This window comes from Penicillium rubens, assembly GCF_028828025.1.
Source record: "Penicillium rubens strain IBT 27055 chromosome Unknown utg000003l_segment0_segment0, whole genome shotgun sequence".
Lineage (NCBI taxonomy): Eukaryota > Fungi > Ascomycota > Eurotiomycetes > Eurotiales > Aspergillaceae > Penicillium > Penicillium rubens.
In genome coordinates this window covers 4,073,993-4,087,775 of record NW_026890601.1, presented here as the reverse complement: position 1 = coordinate 4,087,775, position 13,783 = coordinate 4,073,993, and the positions used below count along the sequence as shown (strand labels likewise).

At 48.3% G+C, this 13,783-nt stretch overlaps 6 protein-coding genes across 6 annotated transcripts; all 6 read left to right on the top strand.

The window, feature by feature from the left end:
• Nucleotides 1-333: 333 nt before the first annotated feature.
• Nucleotides 334-1,723, top strand: N7525_007767 (recombinase DMC1; the record flags this gene model as incomplete). The annotated part of the gene is made up of 7 exons (XM_061214196.1): nt 334-375; nt 449-541; nt 614-813; nt 874-1,301; nt 1,367-1,389; nt 1,441-1,603; nt 1,656-1,723. 7 exons carry the CDS (start codon nt 334-336, stop codon nt 1,721-1,723), a joined length of 1,017 nt encoding a protein of 338 aa, XP_061068627.1.
• A 309-nt stretch (nt 1,724-2,032) lies between these two features.
• On the top strand, nt 2,033-3,021 carry N7525_007766 (putative ribosomal small subunit assembly protein; the record flags this gene model as incomplete). Its single annotated transcript, XM_061214195.1, has 2 exons — nt 2,033-2,950; nt 3,013-3,021. The coding sequence occupies 2 exons, from the start codon at nt 2,033-2,035 to the stop codon at nt 3,019-3,021; spliced, it is 927 nt and encodes a 308-aa protein (XP_061068626.1).
• Nucleotides 3,022-3,713: 692 nt separating this feature from the next.
• N7525_007765 (general transcription factor IIH subunit TFB6 family) lies at nt 3,714-4,709 on the top strand (the record flags this gene model as incomplete). The annotated part of the gene is made up of 2 exons (XM_002568176.2): nt 3,714-4,107; nt 4,243-4,709. The coding sequence occupies 2 exons, from the start codon at nt 3,714-3,716 to the stop codon at nt 4,707-4,709; spliced, it is 861 nt and encodes a 286-aa protein (XP_002568222.2).
• Nucleotides 4,710-7,285: 2,576 nt separating this feature from the next.
• On the top strand, nt 7,286-8,364 carry N7525_007764 (uncharacterized protein; the record flags this gene model as incomplete). Its single annotated transcript, XM_061214194.1, has 3 exons — nt 7,286-7,381; nt 7,415-7,508; nt 8,282-8,364. 3 exons carry the CDS (start codon nt 7,286-7,288, stop codon nt 8,362-8,364), a joined length of 273 nt encoding a protein of 90 aa, XP_061068625.1.
• A 56-nt stretch (nt 8,365-8,420) lies between these two features.
• On the top strand, nt 8,421-9,755 carry N7525_007763 (RNA-binding protein; the record flags this gene model as incomplete). Its single annotated transcript, XM_002568174.1, has 3 exons — nt 8,421-8,713; nt 8,767-8,913; nt 8,969-9,755. The coding sequence occupies 3 exons, from the start codon at nt 8,421-8,423 to the stop codon at nt 9,753-9,755; spliced, it is 1,227 nt and encodes a 408-aa protein (XP_002568220.1).
• A 1,592-nt stretch (nt 9,756-11,347) lies between these two features.
• Nucleotides 11,348-13,143, top strand: N7525_007762 (uncharacterized protein; the record flags this gene model as incomplete). Its single annotated transcript, XM_002568172.2, has 3 exons — nt 11,348-11,688; nt 11,749-11,792; nt 11,993-13,143. The coding sequence occupies 3 exons, from the start codon at nt 11,348-11,350 to the stop codon at nt 13,141-13,143; spliced, it is 1,536 nt and encodes a 511-aa protein (XP_002568218.2).
• Nucleotides 13,144-13,783: the final 640 nt, after the last annotated feature.

Genomic DNA, 13,783 nt, shown 5'->3' with positions numbered 1-13,783 from the left:
GGGGCCAAGGAGAGAACGAGGAGATGAAGTGTGGCAATGAGAGGATATGTTGAAGCTGAGGGGAATTAGATTCGGGGACCGTTGCAACTATGTGGAAAGAGGACTTCCAGATGGGAAGAGTCCTGAGAACATTTCGAGAGTCTAATAAAGAAATATCTCAATCGTCTGCTTCTTGTAGTGTATAGATGCGGTGCGTTCAGTGTTTGGTAACAGTCTGAACCCGTGACCTCGAACACCCAGGTCGAGTCGAGTCTCCCTTCACATCTCTTGTTCCCTCTACACTCTCCCCCATCAGTCATCTTCACATAGCCATCTCCAGTTGATCCCATCAAGATGCCGGGCTCCGTTGGAAGTGATGAATTCGACGATGATGAGGTACAATTAATCCCCTGTCCCCACGCACGTCCGAGAGCTGCCAATCTAACCAGTAAATGGTCTAAAATTGCAGAACTTCATTCTAGATATCGACGGCATCCAAGCCCATGGCATTGGCGCAGCCGACATCACCAAGCTGAAGGCTAACGGGTTTTACACCATTGCTGTCAGTGTCTTAACCCTAATTACCTCATCCCCAAGCACAGTCCAAACCCATGCCATCTAACCACTCATCCAGTCCGTTCACGGCGCCACCCGCAAAACTCTCTTGAAAATCAAAGGCTTCAGCGAAGTCAAGGTCGAGAAAGTCAAAGAAGCCATTCAGAAATGCCTTCCCACAGCATCGGGTTTCATCACAGCAATGGAACTCCACCACCAGCGCAAGAAAGTCGTCCGCATCTCAACCGGCAGCAAGCAATTTGACGCAATCCTGAACGGGTGAGTACAATACCGGTTTAAGACATAAAGGCTATTCAAACCCATCTAACACCATACCAGTGGCTTTCAGAGCATGAGCATCAGCGAAGTCTTCGGTGAATTCCGCTGCGGCAAAACACAATTATCACACACGATGTCCGTAGTCGCGCAACTACCCAAAGAATTAGGCGGTGCAGCCGGCAGAGTCGCCTACATCGACACAGAGGGCACGTTCCGGCCCGAGCGCATTGCTCAAATCGCAGAACGGTTCGGACTTGATCCCGATACCGCGCAGGAGAATATTTCCTATGCGCGTGCGCTGAACAGCGAGCACCAGCTCGAGTTGCTGAATACGCTTTCTCAGGCATTCGTGGGTGGCGAGTATCGGTTGCTTGTTATTGATAGCATCATGAACTGTTTTCGGGTTGATTATTGTGGACGTGGGGAATTGGCGGATCGTCAGCAGAAGTTGAATCAGTTTTTGATGAAACTGGCCCATATGGCCGAAGGTGAGATTTATGGTTCTGTGCTGTTGGTGTTTCGGTTGCTTAGACTGATTTGGTTTGACTTGCAGAATTTAACGTCTGTGTCTTGATGGTGAGTGCGATCTTGTATGTTTCGAGTGTTGTGGCTCACACTTCGGTTCAGACAAACCAGGTCCAGAGTGACCCTGGTGCTAGTGCTCTCTTTGCTGGAGCTGATGGTCGCAAGCCAGTCGGTGGACATGTTCTTGCTCATGCTTCCACTACTCGTGTGCTCCTTCGGAAGGGTCGTGGTGATGAGAGAGTTGCCAAGATTCAGGATTCCCCTGGTGAGTACTTCGATCTATTTTGGGGCCTATCACTGCTCTGACTCCTTCTAAGACTGCGCTGAACGTGAAGCAATCTATGTTATTACGAATGGTGGGATCAATGACCCTGAGAAGGCTTGAAGGTGGTGCGGTCAAGATATATCGATCTTGGGAGGAATGCTCGGCAATCACGATTTTCACGATGTATCAGATTTGATGCTGCGATATTATTATTCCCCTTAGTCAATTTATACCATAGATAATAGGCTATAATACCAAACAGTCCAAGTGATATTTGTCGATGTATGTTGTAGTCGAAGCCCTAACTATGAAGTTCACCGCCTACACCATCGCTCTGACAAACCGGCAAAATTCTGTGCCAAGAGCAAAACTGCAGAAAAAGTTCAGCTCAATCAACGCAACATTCTAGGAATCAAACCTCCATTCAAAATGAAGAGCGAATCCGTGCAGGTAGAAGGGTACACCACCCTCCCCCTGCAGCTCCCAACAACCCCGCTCTTCCCTTATCCCGCAACACACTACCTCTACCTCCGACCACACGAGCCCCGAATCCCAGACCCAGATTCCACCCGCTCCCTCTTCCTCGTCAACGTCCCAATCGACACCACAGAAGCCCACCTCCGCCACCTCTTCGGCACACAACTCGCCGCCGGCCGTGTAGAAAGGGTCCAATTCGAAGATGTGCAGACCAAAAAGCGCGCCGCGGCAACAACCACAGAAACAAACCTAACCCACTCCAAAAAGAAGCGCAAGCGCGTAACCGCCGACGACTACGAACGCTACCTAGATGACATCAACCTCCCATCAATCTGGGACCGCAATCTCCAAAAGAGCGGCGCCCACGCAGTCGTCATCTTCGCCGACAAGCCCAGCATGGAAACCAGCCTGAAAGCCGCCTCCAAGGCCTCCAAGCGCGGCACCACCATCATCTGGGGCGACGGCCTGCCGACTGACCGGATCCCCGCCCTCGGATTGAATCGGTACGTCGCGCACGAGCGCATGCAGTACCCTGATCGGGGCGCGCTGCTGCGGACCGTGAATGAGTTCATGACTACGTTTACTCAGGTGTCTGAGGCGCGCAAGCGCGAGGATCACAAGCGTCTTGCTGTACCGGATGAGGATGGATTCGTTACTGTTTCGCATGGACCGAAGTTGAATTCTGTGGCGAGGGAGGAGGAGATGAGGGAGCTTGTTGAGAAGCAGAAGAAGAAGGCTGAAGGACTTGAGGACTTCTATCGGTTCCAGTCTCGGGAGAAGAGGAAGGAGAGACAGAATCAGCTGCTTAGGCGCTTTGATGAGGATAAGAAGAAGTTGGCGGAGATTAAGGCCCGGAAGGGGAAGATTCGAGTAAGTTTTTCTCTCTCGCTTGTTCGGTTGGTCTTTGGGAGTGGTGCTGACTTCTTATATAGCCTGAATGATCTGGTACACGATAGCATGGCGTTTTGGGTGTCTTTTTTCGCTGGTAGGATAAAAGGTTCGAGGTGGTGTCCTATGTACATGTGAGTTTTGGCTTTTCGTTCTTCTTTTGTTATGTTCGCTCCGAGGATGAACACGCTGGGGCCATAGTAGCGAAACGCGCTTTGCCCGCTGTTATGCCATGACTGCAAACACCAGCATATTCATATCTTCTCGCCTTCTGAACTGGAGTTCATACATAACTTTGTTGGGATTTATGGTGCTTCTTGGTGTTGCATCTGCTAATTGCGCTTCAAGTTAGGTTAGAGACATACATATATGTTATTTCAATCTCAATAGTTATGATTCAACTATATATATGTGTGTAGTTCAAATTGTCCGTATCCTCCGTAACATACTGAATCCGTAGATAGCTCTGATTCCGGATATCCCGCACAGACCAAGGCTTGGCATTACATCCCACCTCTGGAGAAACTGTACGTCTGACTATGGATGGGATTAATAGCTCCGCCACCGTATAGAACGATTTGAGGAGATCGGAGACCAGTGGCTGCATCGGGCTGCGTTATGTGATAGTACTCTGGGCTAGACTACATTCTCTAAGCGTCTGTGGCAAAGTGAGCTTCCGTGATATATCCTGCACGATATATCCTGCAAAAACAGCCCTATATCAAAAGAAAGGAAAAACCTCAAGATGTCCCCCGCCTCAATCAAGGATGAGCAAGACAGCGACTCCGACTCCGATGTCGAGTTCGAGGATGTCCCAATGTTCCTCCCAAGCAGACCCAGAAACAGGGAAGAGACAGACATCGCAATAAACATCCCCTCAACCCCGCGACCACAATGGACTCCAACTCTATCACTCCCGCAACAGCGAAGCCAACCCATCCCGTCTGGCTCCGAGGAAGAGACTCAGCTCCGAGGCCAAATCAGCACCGGTATAGAGAGAGTCACGTACCGCAAAATGAAATCCGACATGGGCATGGACGCACCGGATACACCCGCTTCGGAACGCAGGTATGAGAGCTTCAAAGAGCTTGCTGCGGATGTGGAGGGTCTGGTTAACACGCTCTGGGCGTCAGCAACACGTGAGTTTAATATTTTATACATGCACTATGTTGTAGAAGTGAAGATCATATATTGCTATATATTATCTTTACTTTCTTCTTTCTTCTTTCTTCATCTCATTCTTGTATATATAAATTACTAACTGATCCACCCAGCGGCAATCCAAACCGAAGCCCTCATAACCCTAGCAGGCCTAACCCAGACCTCCCTGCCGGGCTTCCCCTTCGATGCCCCACCAACCCTAAACATCTTCCACAAGCTCGACTGCGTCTTCGCAGCCTTGTGCACAAGCACACACCCACTTACCGGCGCCGCTCTCCCAGGCGCGCAGGCGGGCCAGTCTCTTGTGACAGAGACGCAGAAAGTGCGTATCCGGAGCTTGGCCGAGAGGACTAGACATCAAGTCTTTTCTTGTTTGGCGAAGTCGAATGACAGAGGTAATGCCGCTGCTGTTAATGCCAATGGTTATGGTTATGGGGATGACGAGGATGAGGAGAGTGGCGATGAGGTCGATGAGCCGTGGATGTTGGAGGCTACGCGGGTTTACGAGAAGAGTCTTATGTTGCTTGCGGAGCAGGATCCTTCGGGCGAAGGTGGGATGGATGAGTTTAACTGTTTGTAATTGTATATTTTGTATTCTGTTGCCTGATCTATTTCTTTTGCCTGTGCGGCTCCAACTATTGAATGTTGAAGAGGATATTTTTAGAACGGATTTCGGATTTCTCGCCATTACGTCGGTGTACGTCCAATTATACCTAACGAGGCAGACGCTCAGGCCACACATAAAATAGTGATATAGTTCTGGAGAAAGAAAGTCCCACTCCAATTTATATTCCATTTGTACATAGTAGTAGATATTTTACTTGATATTGTAGTGATATCACTATGGATCCCGATATTTCTTCCAGAAACTTCTAGCTCATAATGAAAGGAAAAATCTGGACCGAAACATAAAGAAGAAGAGCTAGTGGGGTCCAGGCAAAAAAATGGTCGAGATTATTAACTCGCAAATGCCGGCTGAATCGGTAACAAAGTAATCGAGTATACAGTAAGTGTTCCCGTACCTTGAATTCAGGTATCAGACATAGACAAGGCTGGCACTCTCTTTGGCCAGAATGGAGTGAACTAAGTGGATGTGAGCCCTGAAAGTGGGGGCTATCGGCGCCAGCTAGTGGCCTGGGGCTGCGCAGCTTGGGGGCTGCAATGACCAGTAGTATGCCAGAAGGGCTATGTTGTATAGTCTGGATGTACATCGTATACATATACGATGTAGTTGGACTTGCTTTGACCTTTTTTACTTCTCCACGTGAAAGCAAAGAATATAGTAGGCCTGTTATGTTAAAAGGGATACATATGTATATGTGTTTTGGATGATAATTCCGATGGTGGGAACGAGTTGCTTTGATTCCATGGTTCGTGTAATTTATGATTTGGATTGGAATATGAGTCTGACTACTGGATCTTGCTAGAACCGAGTTATAGGTACAACATATAGTAGGATGACTTATGTACGTTGGAGCAGTCTATAGAGGTTAATTGGTTAGGGCTACTAATATGTACACCTTATTAAATCTAAAGAACTATGTTATACTCCGTACATGGCCTCCCAGTCTGCCGTGTCTTACCATGCAAGGGTTGGATTAGCTTATTTCCATCGAGCAGAGGGGTTAGATCTGAAACCATCCCACTTTTATGAATATCATCCCTTGCAACCCCTTCCATATGAAATATAGAATATGAGTACACAGTATACAACATAGTAGAAATTATGTCACTAGACCATGGTAATTCAATCCAAAAAAACGCGTCGCGTACCGTGTAAAGTGAACCTTATAAGCAATGGAGTGAAATCTCTGCTCGTAATTTCAATACGAGCGGCCCCCCAAGCCCGGCCAATAAGAACAGAAATCCCGCATAAGAAGCCTCCCATGGTTCTGATGGAGCCTTTTTATTTTATTTTCATTTCTCTTTGACGGCTATTTTTCTGGTTTTCTTTCATGACCGGACATGCGCGGCTGACGTATCCTGGAATATGAAGGGGGCGAGAGGAAATCATTTTGAGAAGTCCTTGCTTGCGGATTAGGGCAGTCTAGGACATGGATTAGAGAACCTTGCTTCGAGAAGACCGGGAGCTCTCTCCTCCGTATGCTCTCTAGACGTTCAGCTCCAGGGCTGCAGCTAGTCGGGTATCTGAACCTTGCCGTATTGTGGAAATGGGATTACCGTATGGGGCTGCTGGTTCCATGGTTCGGTGGCGTCTGTTCTCTCCCAACGTTCTCTTTCTTACTATGTTGTACTTTGCACTGTGGATGGATGATATCGGACATAATAATGCACCCCTACATTATCTATAATATATCCCTGGATATGCTAGGATAGCCCTAATTTCACATATAATATGAGATATCAGATCCATTAGCCACTACATGTGAATTGTACCCAACAGGTACCTGATCCTGCTCCGCCTACTCCGTACTCCGTACTCCATACTCTTACTCAGCATATGACGATGACCTCCGGGAGAGGCCCACACGGACCTGATGGGTGGACAAGTCACATTGCGAGGACGGCGACAGGTCCTTGCAGATTTCATGCATTGGGGCTTCCTGCCCCTTGTTCTTCTGTCTTTCACCGAGATTTGTTCAGATTTTGATTAGAACTTTTTTTTTCCTTTGACCTGCATGTTTGCTGTCTCCAAGCATACGGAAAGGTGGAGGAGCCGATACTAAAATGGTTAGGGTCGATCATCGGCAAAGAACTTTGGCTATAGACCTCGGGTCAGAGGCTATGATGTATCATCTTCAAATTCTCCCGGGCTTCCCGGGATCCTGGAACGATGAAGAATCTAGCAAGCCCCCGCATGACTGATATCATGCAGCGTTGACAGGAATCTGGGGACAGATAGTATATATAAGTATTATGTAGGTGGTTTTTATACATTGGGTCTGTACCTGCCTCAGATAAAGAAAAGGGTTCTGATCGGAGGTAAGGCAGTCTGCACTACCGGTTAAAGTGTACGACTATTAGATCTGTACTATTGATACTGATATATAAAACGTATATATGTAAAGAGGTTTTATATCCATATTCTAGTATACATATTCTACCTACAACTACAAATAGTACTAGAAGTACATACTTCTCTGGAACGAAACATACGATACCTCGTAATACCCATACCATACATCGACTCACGTAATGCGTTTCCCACTTCCCCTCTCTCTTCATCTCGCGAGATTTCCAATTCTTCATTTTCTTCTTTTCCCCTCCTACCTTCCCCTCCCTTTTCTTATTGTTCGAAGATCTCGGTTTCAATTTTCTGTTTAGTTATCGGGAGTTCTGCTTTTCCTCCCTTGTTGCCGATTACTCTTTTTTTGCCTCGCGCATTTTCAGTGTTTTCCCAAGTTTTCCTCGAATCTAGGTAAGTTGGTTTAAGTCTTTTCTGTCGCATATCGCATCTTGGCCCAAGCCTCTTTCATCATTTGAATGGAACCCGAATTTTGCCTCCCCATACATATCAACTGGCGCAGCGCGGCGCATATTAGCCCTAGATCGCAAGCTTCTTTGCAGGGTTCTCCACGATTTTAATATGGTGATTCGCCTACGGATCGATGCCTGCGCCTTGACCAGCACTTCGGGATAACCGATTATCTACCGGTCGCACACACCCCAACCTCAAAGCCATCGCCAGTGTGGGAAATCGGTCAGATCTAGATGCCCGAATTGTTCGAAAATTATGTTGGATCGAGAGGGTGGACGGTCGCATTCGGACATCAGACTGGGACGACGGAAACGGCCGACGCATGATAATCGCCTAGCATCCTAGTGGAAACAAGTCCATTTTCGTATCGCGCATCCGATTTTGGCCCTTCGATTGTTCGTCTTCGGCCAATCCACCCTCCGATCATAGCTACCATCGTGAGATGCGATGCTGCCCGAAGCGCTGGTCTTGGCGATTTCCGGCACCATTTTTCGAGGCTCAGAATCATATATGCGCCTAAATAAACACCTGCAAATTGCTGCCTACCCGGCCTTTTTTTTTTTTTTTTCCTTTCCGGTCTTTTATTCACTCGCATTGATTGGTCGCCTTTGTCTGCTTTTCACTTTTCACTTCCTTTTCTTTACTTGCGCCTGTGCAGATCTGCCTCGATTTCAAACGAAGGTTGATATAATCTAACTTTATACCTTCACTAGCCTTTCACGCCCGTCTCTTTGCTTGGGTTCGTTACGACTTGATCTCACGCCGGTCTTTCCTTAACGACTCCACGAAGTTCTAGTCGCTCAGCCATCTTATATTCTTACGTCGACTTTCCGGACTTTGATTCTTGCAACCATGTCTTACAACGGCTACGAAAACTTCCCCCAGCAGGATCCTGCCGCCGCTGGCGCCCCGGCTCCTGTTGACACCACCATGACCGGCCAGGCCGACCCCTCTGCCGCTCAGTTCCAGGGCCCTCCTCCTGGTGAGCCCAATGCCGCTCCCGTCCCCCAGCAGGGTGCCGATGGCAAGACCACCCTCTGGATGGGTGAGCTCGAGCCCTGGATCGACGAGAACTTCATCCGCAACCTTTGGTTCCAGATGGGTGAGCAGGTCAACGTCAAGATGATCCGTGACAAGTTCTCTGGGTAAGACACCGTAATTATCATTTGAATTCCAAGATTGTTTCTAATGTGGGTAGTAGGAGCAATGCTGGATACTGCTTCGTCGACTTCGCTTCTCCTGCCGCCGCTGCCAAGGCCCTTTCTCTGAACGGCACCCCCATGCCTAACACCAACCGAGTCTTCAAGCTCAACTGGGCTACCGGTGGCGGTCTCGCTGATCGCAGGTAAGCGAGAATCTCAGTCTATTTCCTCCCGGCTATTAAAACTGACCCGTCCCAGCCGTGACGACCGTGGCCCCGAGTACTCCATCTTCGTTGGTGACCTCGGCCCTGAGGTGAACGAATACGTCCTCGTCTCCCTCTTCCAGAGCCGCTTCCCCTCTTGCAAGTCTGCCAAGATCATGACCGACCCCATCAGCGGCATGTCCCGCGGCTACGGCTTCGTTCGCTTCTCTGACGAGAACGACCAGCAGCGTGCTCTCACCGAGATGCAGGGTGTCTACTGTGGCAACCGCCCTATGCGTATCTCCACCGCTACCCCCAAGAACAAAGGTCCCGGTGTTGGCGGCAACGGTGGTGCTGCCATGGGTATGCCCGGTCCTGCGGGCATGTACCCTCCCATGGGTGGCCCTCCTATGCCCTTCTACGGTGCTCCCCAGCCCATGAACCAGTTCACAGACCCCAACAACACCACTGTCTTCGTTGGTGGCCTGTCCGGCTACGTCACCGAGGATGAGCTCCGCTCTTTCTTCCAGGGCTTCGGAGAAATTACCTACGTCAAGATTCCCCCTGGAAAGGGCTGTGGTTTCGTCCAATTTGTCCAGCGCCACGCTGCTGAGATGGCCATCAACCAGATGCAGGGCTACCCCATTGGCAACTCCCGCGTGCGTCTGAGCTGGGGCCGTTCCCAGAACAACTCCGGCCCCGCTGGCAGCCCCTACCGCCCTGCTCCCCCGCCGCCTCCCATGTACCCCTCCATGGGCATGCCCCCGGCCCACCAGTATGGCGGGTTTGCCCCCATGAAGGTGAGCGATCACCCTGGCAGCCCGATCCCGGATCAAATGTGAAGCAGGCGGTCGGCTGACACACTCTTCCAGTAAGCGTTTCCCTTTGATTGAAAGCACCAGCAGGAGTTATTTGTGTCATTCCAATGATGATTCTATTGTGTCATAACAAATTCGTTCCCTGGTTTCTTGGCCAAGGCTATAGCTCTTGATGAGCATTTGTCTCCTGTGCTACGCATTTCCTTTTCACGTGAGCGCTATTACCTTAGCAAGATCTGAGCTTTATCCCCTTTCTGATCTGTCTTGTTCTTATGTATCTTTCCTTTTTTTTACCCCCCTTTCCTCCTCCTTTGCGGCCTTTTTCGTATTTTATTTTTCTTTATCTATTTTCGATGTGTCTCTGCCTTACGCTATCGGGTTTTCCCGCCAATGGGTCTTTGTCTGCGTGTAATGGAAGTCCGAATTGTCATGCGCTTCTTTTTCCCTTATACTCCTTGGGCAGGCATTCTGCGAAAAGTTCCATTTCCCCCACCGTTACCACCTTATTTCCTTTGTTTCCCTTTTTTTTTTTTTTTTTCTCTTCTTCAAGCAGCTAAATTGAATTATGTTCGCTTTGAGAATTTTGCGTTGTGCCTTTTTTACCCTTGTCTCTTCCCTGTTAAGACTGATTGCCGGCTTGTACAACACGTGTTTCTCTCGTGCGCCTCAGCGTTTGTCGATTCTAAATTCCTTGTGATCGTATGCAATAATGTCCTGTACGCTCGTTTGGTGTTTGCATTGCGCTACGGCCGTCAAGCTCTCCATTTGCTGGTATTGTATTGTTGGCCCTTTGCTTCTGGATCTACCTATATAAACATTGCCCCTGTGGCTGGTCCCATAGGTGGAGGTTCCATTCCAATGGACTCGAGCATATCTGGTTGCTCTAGTAATTGGTCCTGGTGGTTGTCTTGCTGTATTGATGTCTGCTACTGCTATCGTGATGTCTTCGGTCGTGATGTCTTCGGATCCACTGGGTTAGGGCTAGGATTTGAACTGGATCAGTTCTGAGATAATGTTTTTGGATTATTGTAAACCGTGCAAGTTCTGAACACTGGACCCCAAATAGCATGCTCTTCGGAGGTGCATTTTAAATGATCATTACTGATCTCACATATGGCAGATCACATAGCTGGTTAGGGCTTTCTTCATGTATAACCATCGAGCAATGCTACAGTGGCGTTTCATGAATATTTAAAGCCCCAGCACTTCCACCTTTGACCTCTATAGTTACCTATACCCTAAATATTCCTACCTACTAACAAGTGAACACACCCGGCCTGCGCAGAGCCCGCCCAGTACGTAGAATACGCCAGTTATCAAGGTTTCTACTCCTTTTCGCTCTATTTTTACTATTTTAATTCTATCTCTGTGATTGTTAGTAACTAGCTAGGTAACCCGTGGACTAGTCAAGTGTTTTCAGTCACCGTCACCGCCTTCTTATCGATAAAATATTGCCGTGGACATGTATGGATGTAGTGTAGACTCGATGGCAACAACGACAAGTAGACCGCCTCCACGACTTCCTATTTCTACAGTATAACTATACCGCCTTTGCAACTTCGACATGAGCAACTTTGTATCTCGAGGGTTATCCCCTTCTTACTCTTCACGCCACCATGCGCTACAGAAACTGGGATGCCCTTCTTTTCGCTGGGGGTTCGAAGGTGCCTATCCAAGAGTTCAAGACACAATGCTTCGTGACCAAGGACAAAGACTCGCCCTATTTGCACAACGAAGTCTTCCTTGGCCATCATGCACACCATCCCGACCCAGGACTTTTTAATCAGCTGCCAGTCCTCACGACCTTCATCCCGAGTCTACCCAAAGACAGCCCATTCCAAGTCTCAATTCATAGTTGGGAGAAGCCACGCCCTAGTGTACAGATCGAGTCCAATATGGAACCAGAGGACGTTTTACTCTTCGAGGCGCGGATATTCATTGATGGGGTCTTTGTTGCGTGAGTAAATCATGATCCAAGTACGCAGCATGTTGTTTCGATTGTGCTAATGTCTTGCAGAGGTAGTATACATGGACAAAGAACTAGTTGGCCACAGGTTATGGGTACGTGTATGCGCTTACGTCGCTTACGTCGGCGAAACGCAATCCCAACGAATTTAAATTCCCCGTCGTGATTGACCATTCCTATTCCCTTGCACATCCTGCTTGAATGGCTACTGACATTCATTTGACAGATCTGAGTTGTAGTATGGTCCATTCCTTCTTTTTCTTTCTTTGATTCCGATTCTCACAAGTTCAAGCAGATCTTGACCGGGATGGAAACCAAGACACCCTTCGATTCCCTCCCTTTCATTCTGAAATACTACAGCAGAAGCATTGGGATGCCGGAGACTCTCATGGCCGAATCAAGGTTGTCATTGCTGAAGGTTTCTCTCGCCCCAATCGCTCGCCTCCGTTCGAACGATTCAAGCATGTCATTGTTTTCTCTTTCCAGCATGCACCACTAGATGTGCTGGAGTTCTCCGACATTGCTTGGCCCAATCCCAACATGTGGCTTGCTATGCCGAACGCATCCCGGTACGGAGCGAGATATGGTACCTCCAAGGTAGCTGGCGATGGCGGCCATGGACATTCGCCAAGCAAGCCCAGCAGCAGACCCGAACATCGAGTTACAATAACCGCTAACACGAGTAGCCAGTCTAGCAGCAATACAGCTACTTACAGTGGTAGTAATCCATCAACTTACAATGCCTGGACCCCTCACCGTGGGTTTCCCATCCCGTCCACACAATGGCACGGCTATCCACAAGAGCCTCGGTGGGAGCCACAGGATACATACATCGTGGAACCTGCCATGGATGCCTTCGTTGATGATACAGCATGGCGGCAGCGTGGTGCTCGTTCCTCCCGTGAGGATATCCCAATGCCAGATTATGCTTCCACAGGATCGACTAGTAGCCGGGCTATATCTAGCATGACTGGGATAAGCTACGAACACAGCAAGCAGCCCAGTATCAATTCCTGTCTGGATGATGAACAATATAATGAGCTGATAGAGGCTCTGACACCAACGAAGGCGCCTCCTGCAGGTACTCGCGCACCCTCCAATACCCCCTCCAGCTCGATGTCTGCCTCGAAGCCTTCTGCTGCAGCCGAAGCTCGATCTGCAAGCTACAAGACTCGAAGCCGCCGTGCATCCGCACTCAGGGAGATATCACAGCCAAGCACCCGTGATGTTTCGGGATCGAGCGAGCCCAAGAATTTGACTCCATCCAAGCTTGGGGCGAGCCCAAGCGAGAAAGTTCGGAGCAAAAAAGAAGCCCAGAAGGGGACCCAGAAGGAGGCCAACCAGGATACTCCGAAAGCGCAGTCTAAGGGTAAGGGAGCTACGAAGGAAAACCGCAACACGAAGGACGTCGAAAACGCGCAGGACGAAAATGAGTCTGTCCTGTAGATCCTGATCGTGCTTTTTCAAACCTATACTTACCTACCTCATTCATTTGTTCTAGTTGAGTCTTAACAAGAAACAGGCATGTATTTTTTATGCGACCTTCAAGCAATGCACTTGTTACTTTGAAGTTGAGGAGTATACGAACTTCAAATGATACATTTACACCGTTTGAGTCAACAGGTAAATGTATGTCTCTATCCGAAGAACTGATACGTCTTTTACTGATCAAATTTGACAGGTATACGTTCTTTATGAAGTTCAATTTCTACGTATTTTGTTGTAGAAGTTGAGAAGTATACTATTGTATACGAACTTCAATCGATACTCTTACACTGTTTGAAGCCGACAAGCATGCTTTATGCGAACTTCGAGCAACAAACATTTTACTATGCGGTCTATGCAGTCAACAGGTAAATGTACAAATTTTTGACCCAAGCAATTGATACACTTCTACTAACCAAGATTAACAAACATACTGTTTTATATGAATTCAATTCATATGCCTCTGAAGTTCACAATGAACCATCTTTATCCGAACTTCGGTGAAAACCTTTCACTGTGTGGAGTGATAGGTATTGTTCTATACGAACTTCAGTCGAGGCATGTTCCACCGCATGATATTGCATGACATTGCGAAGGATCT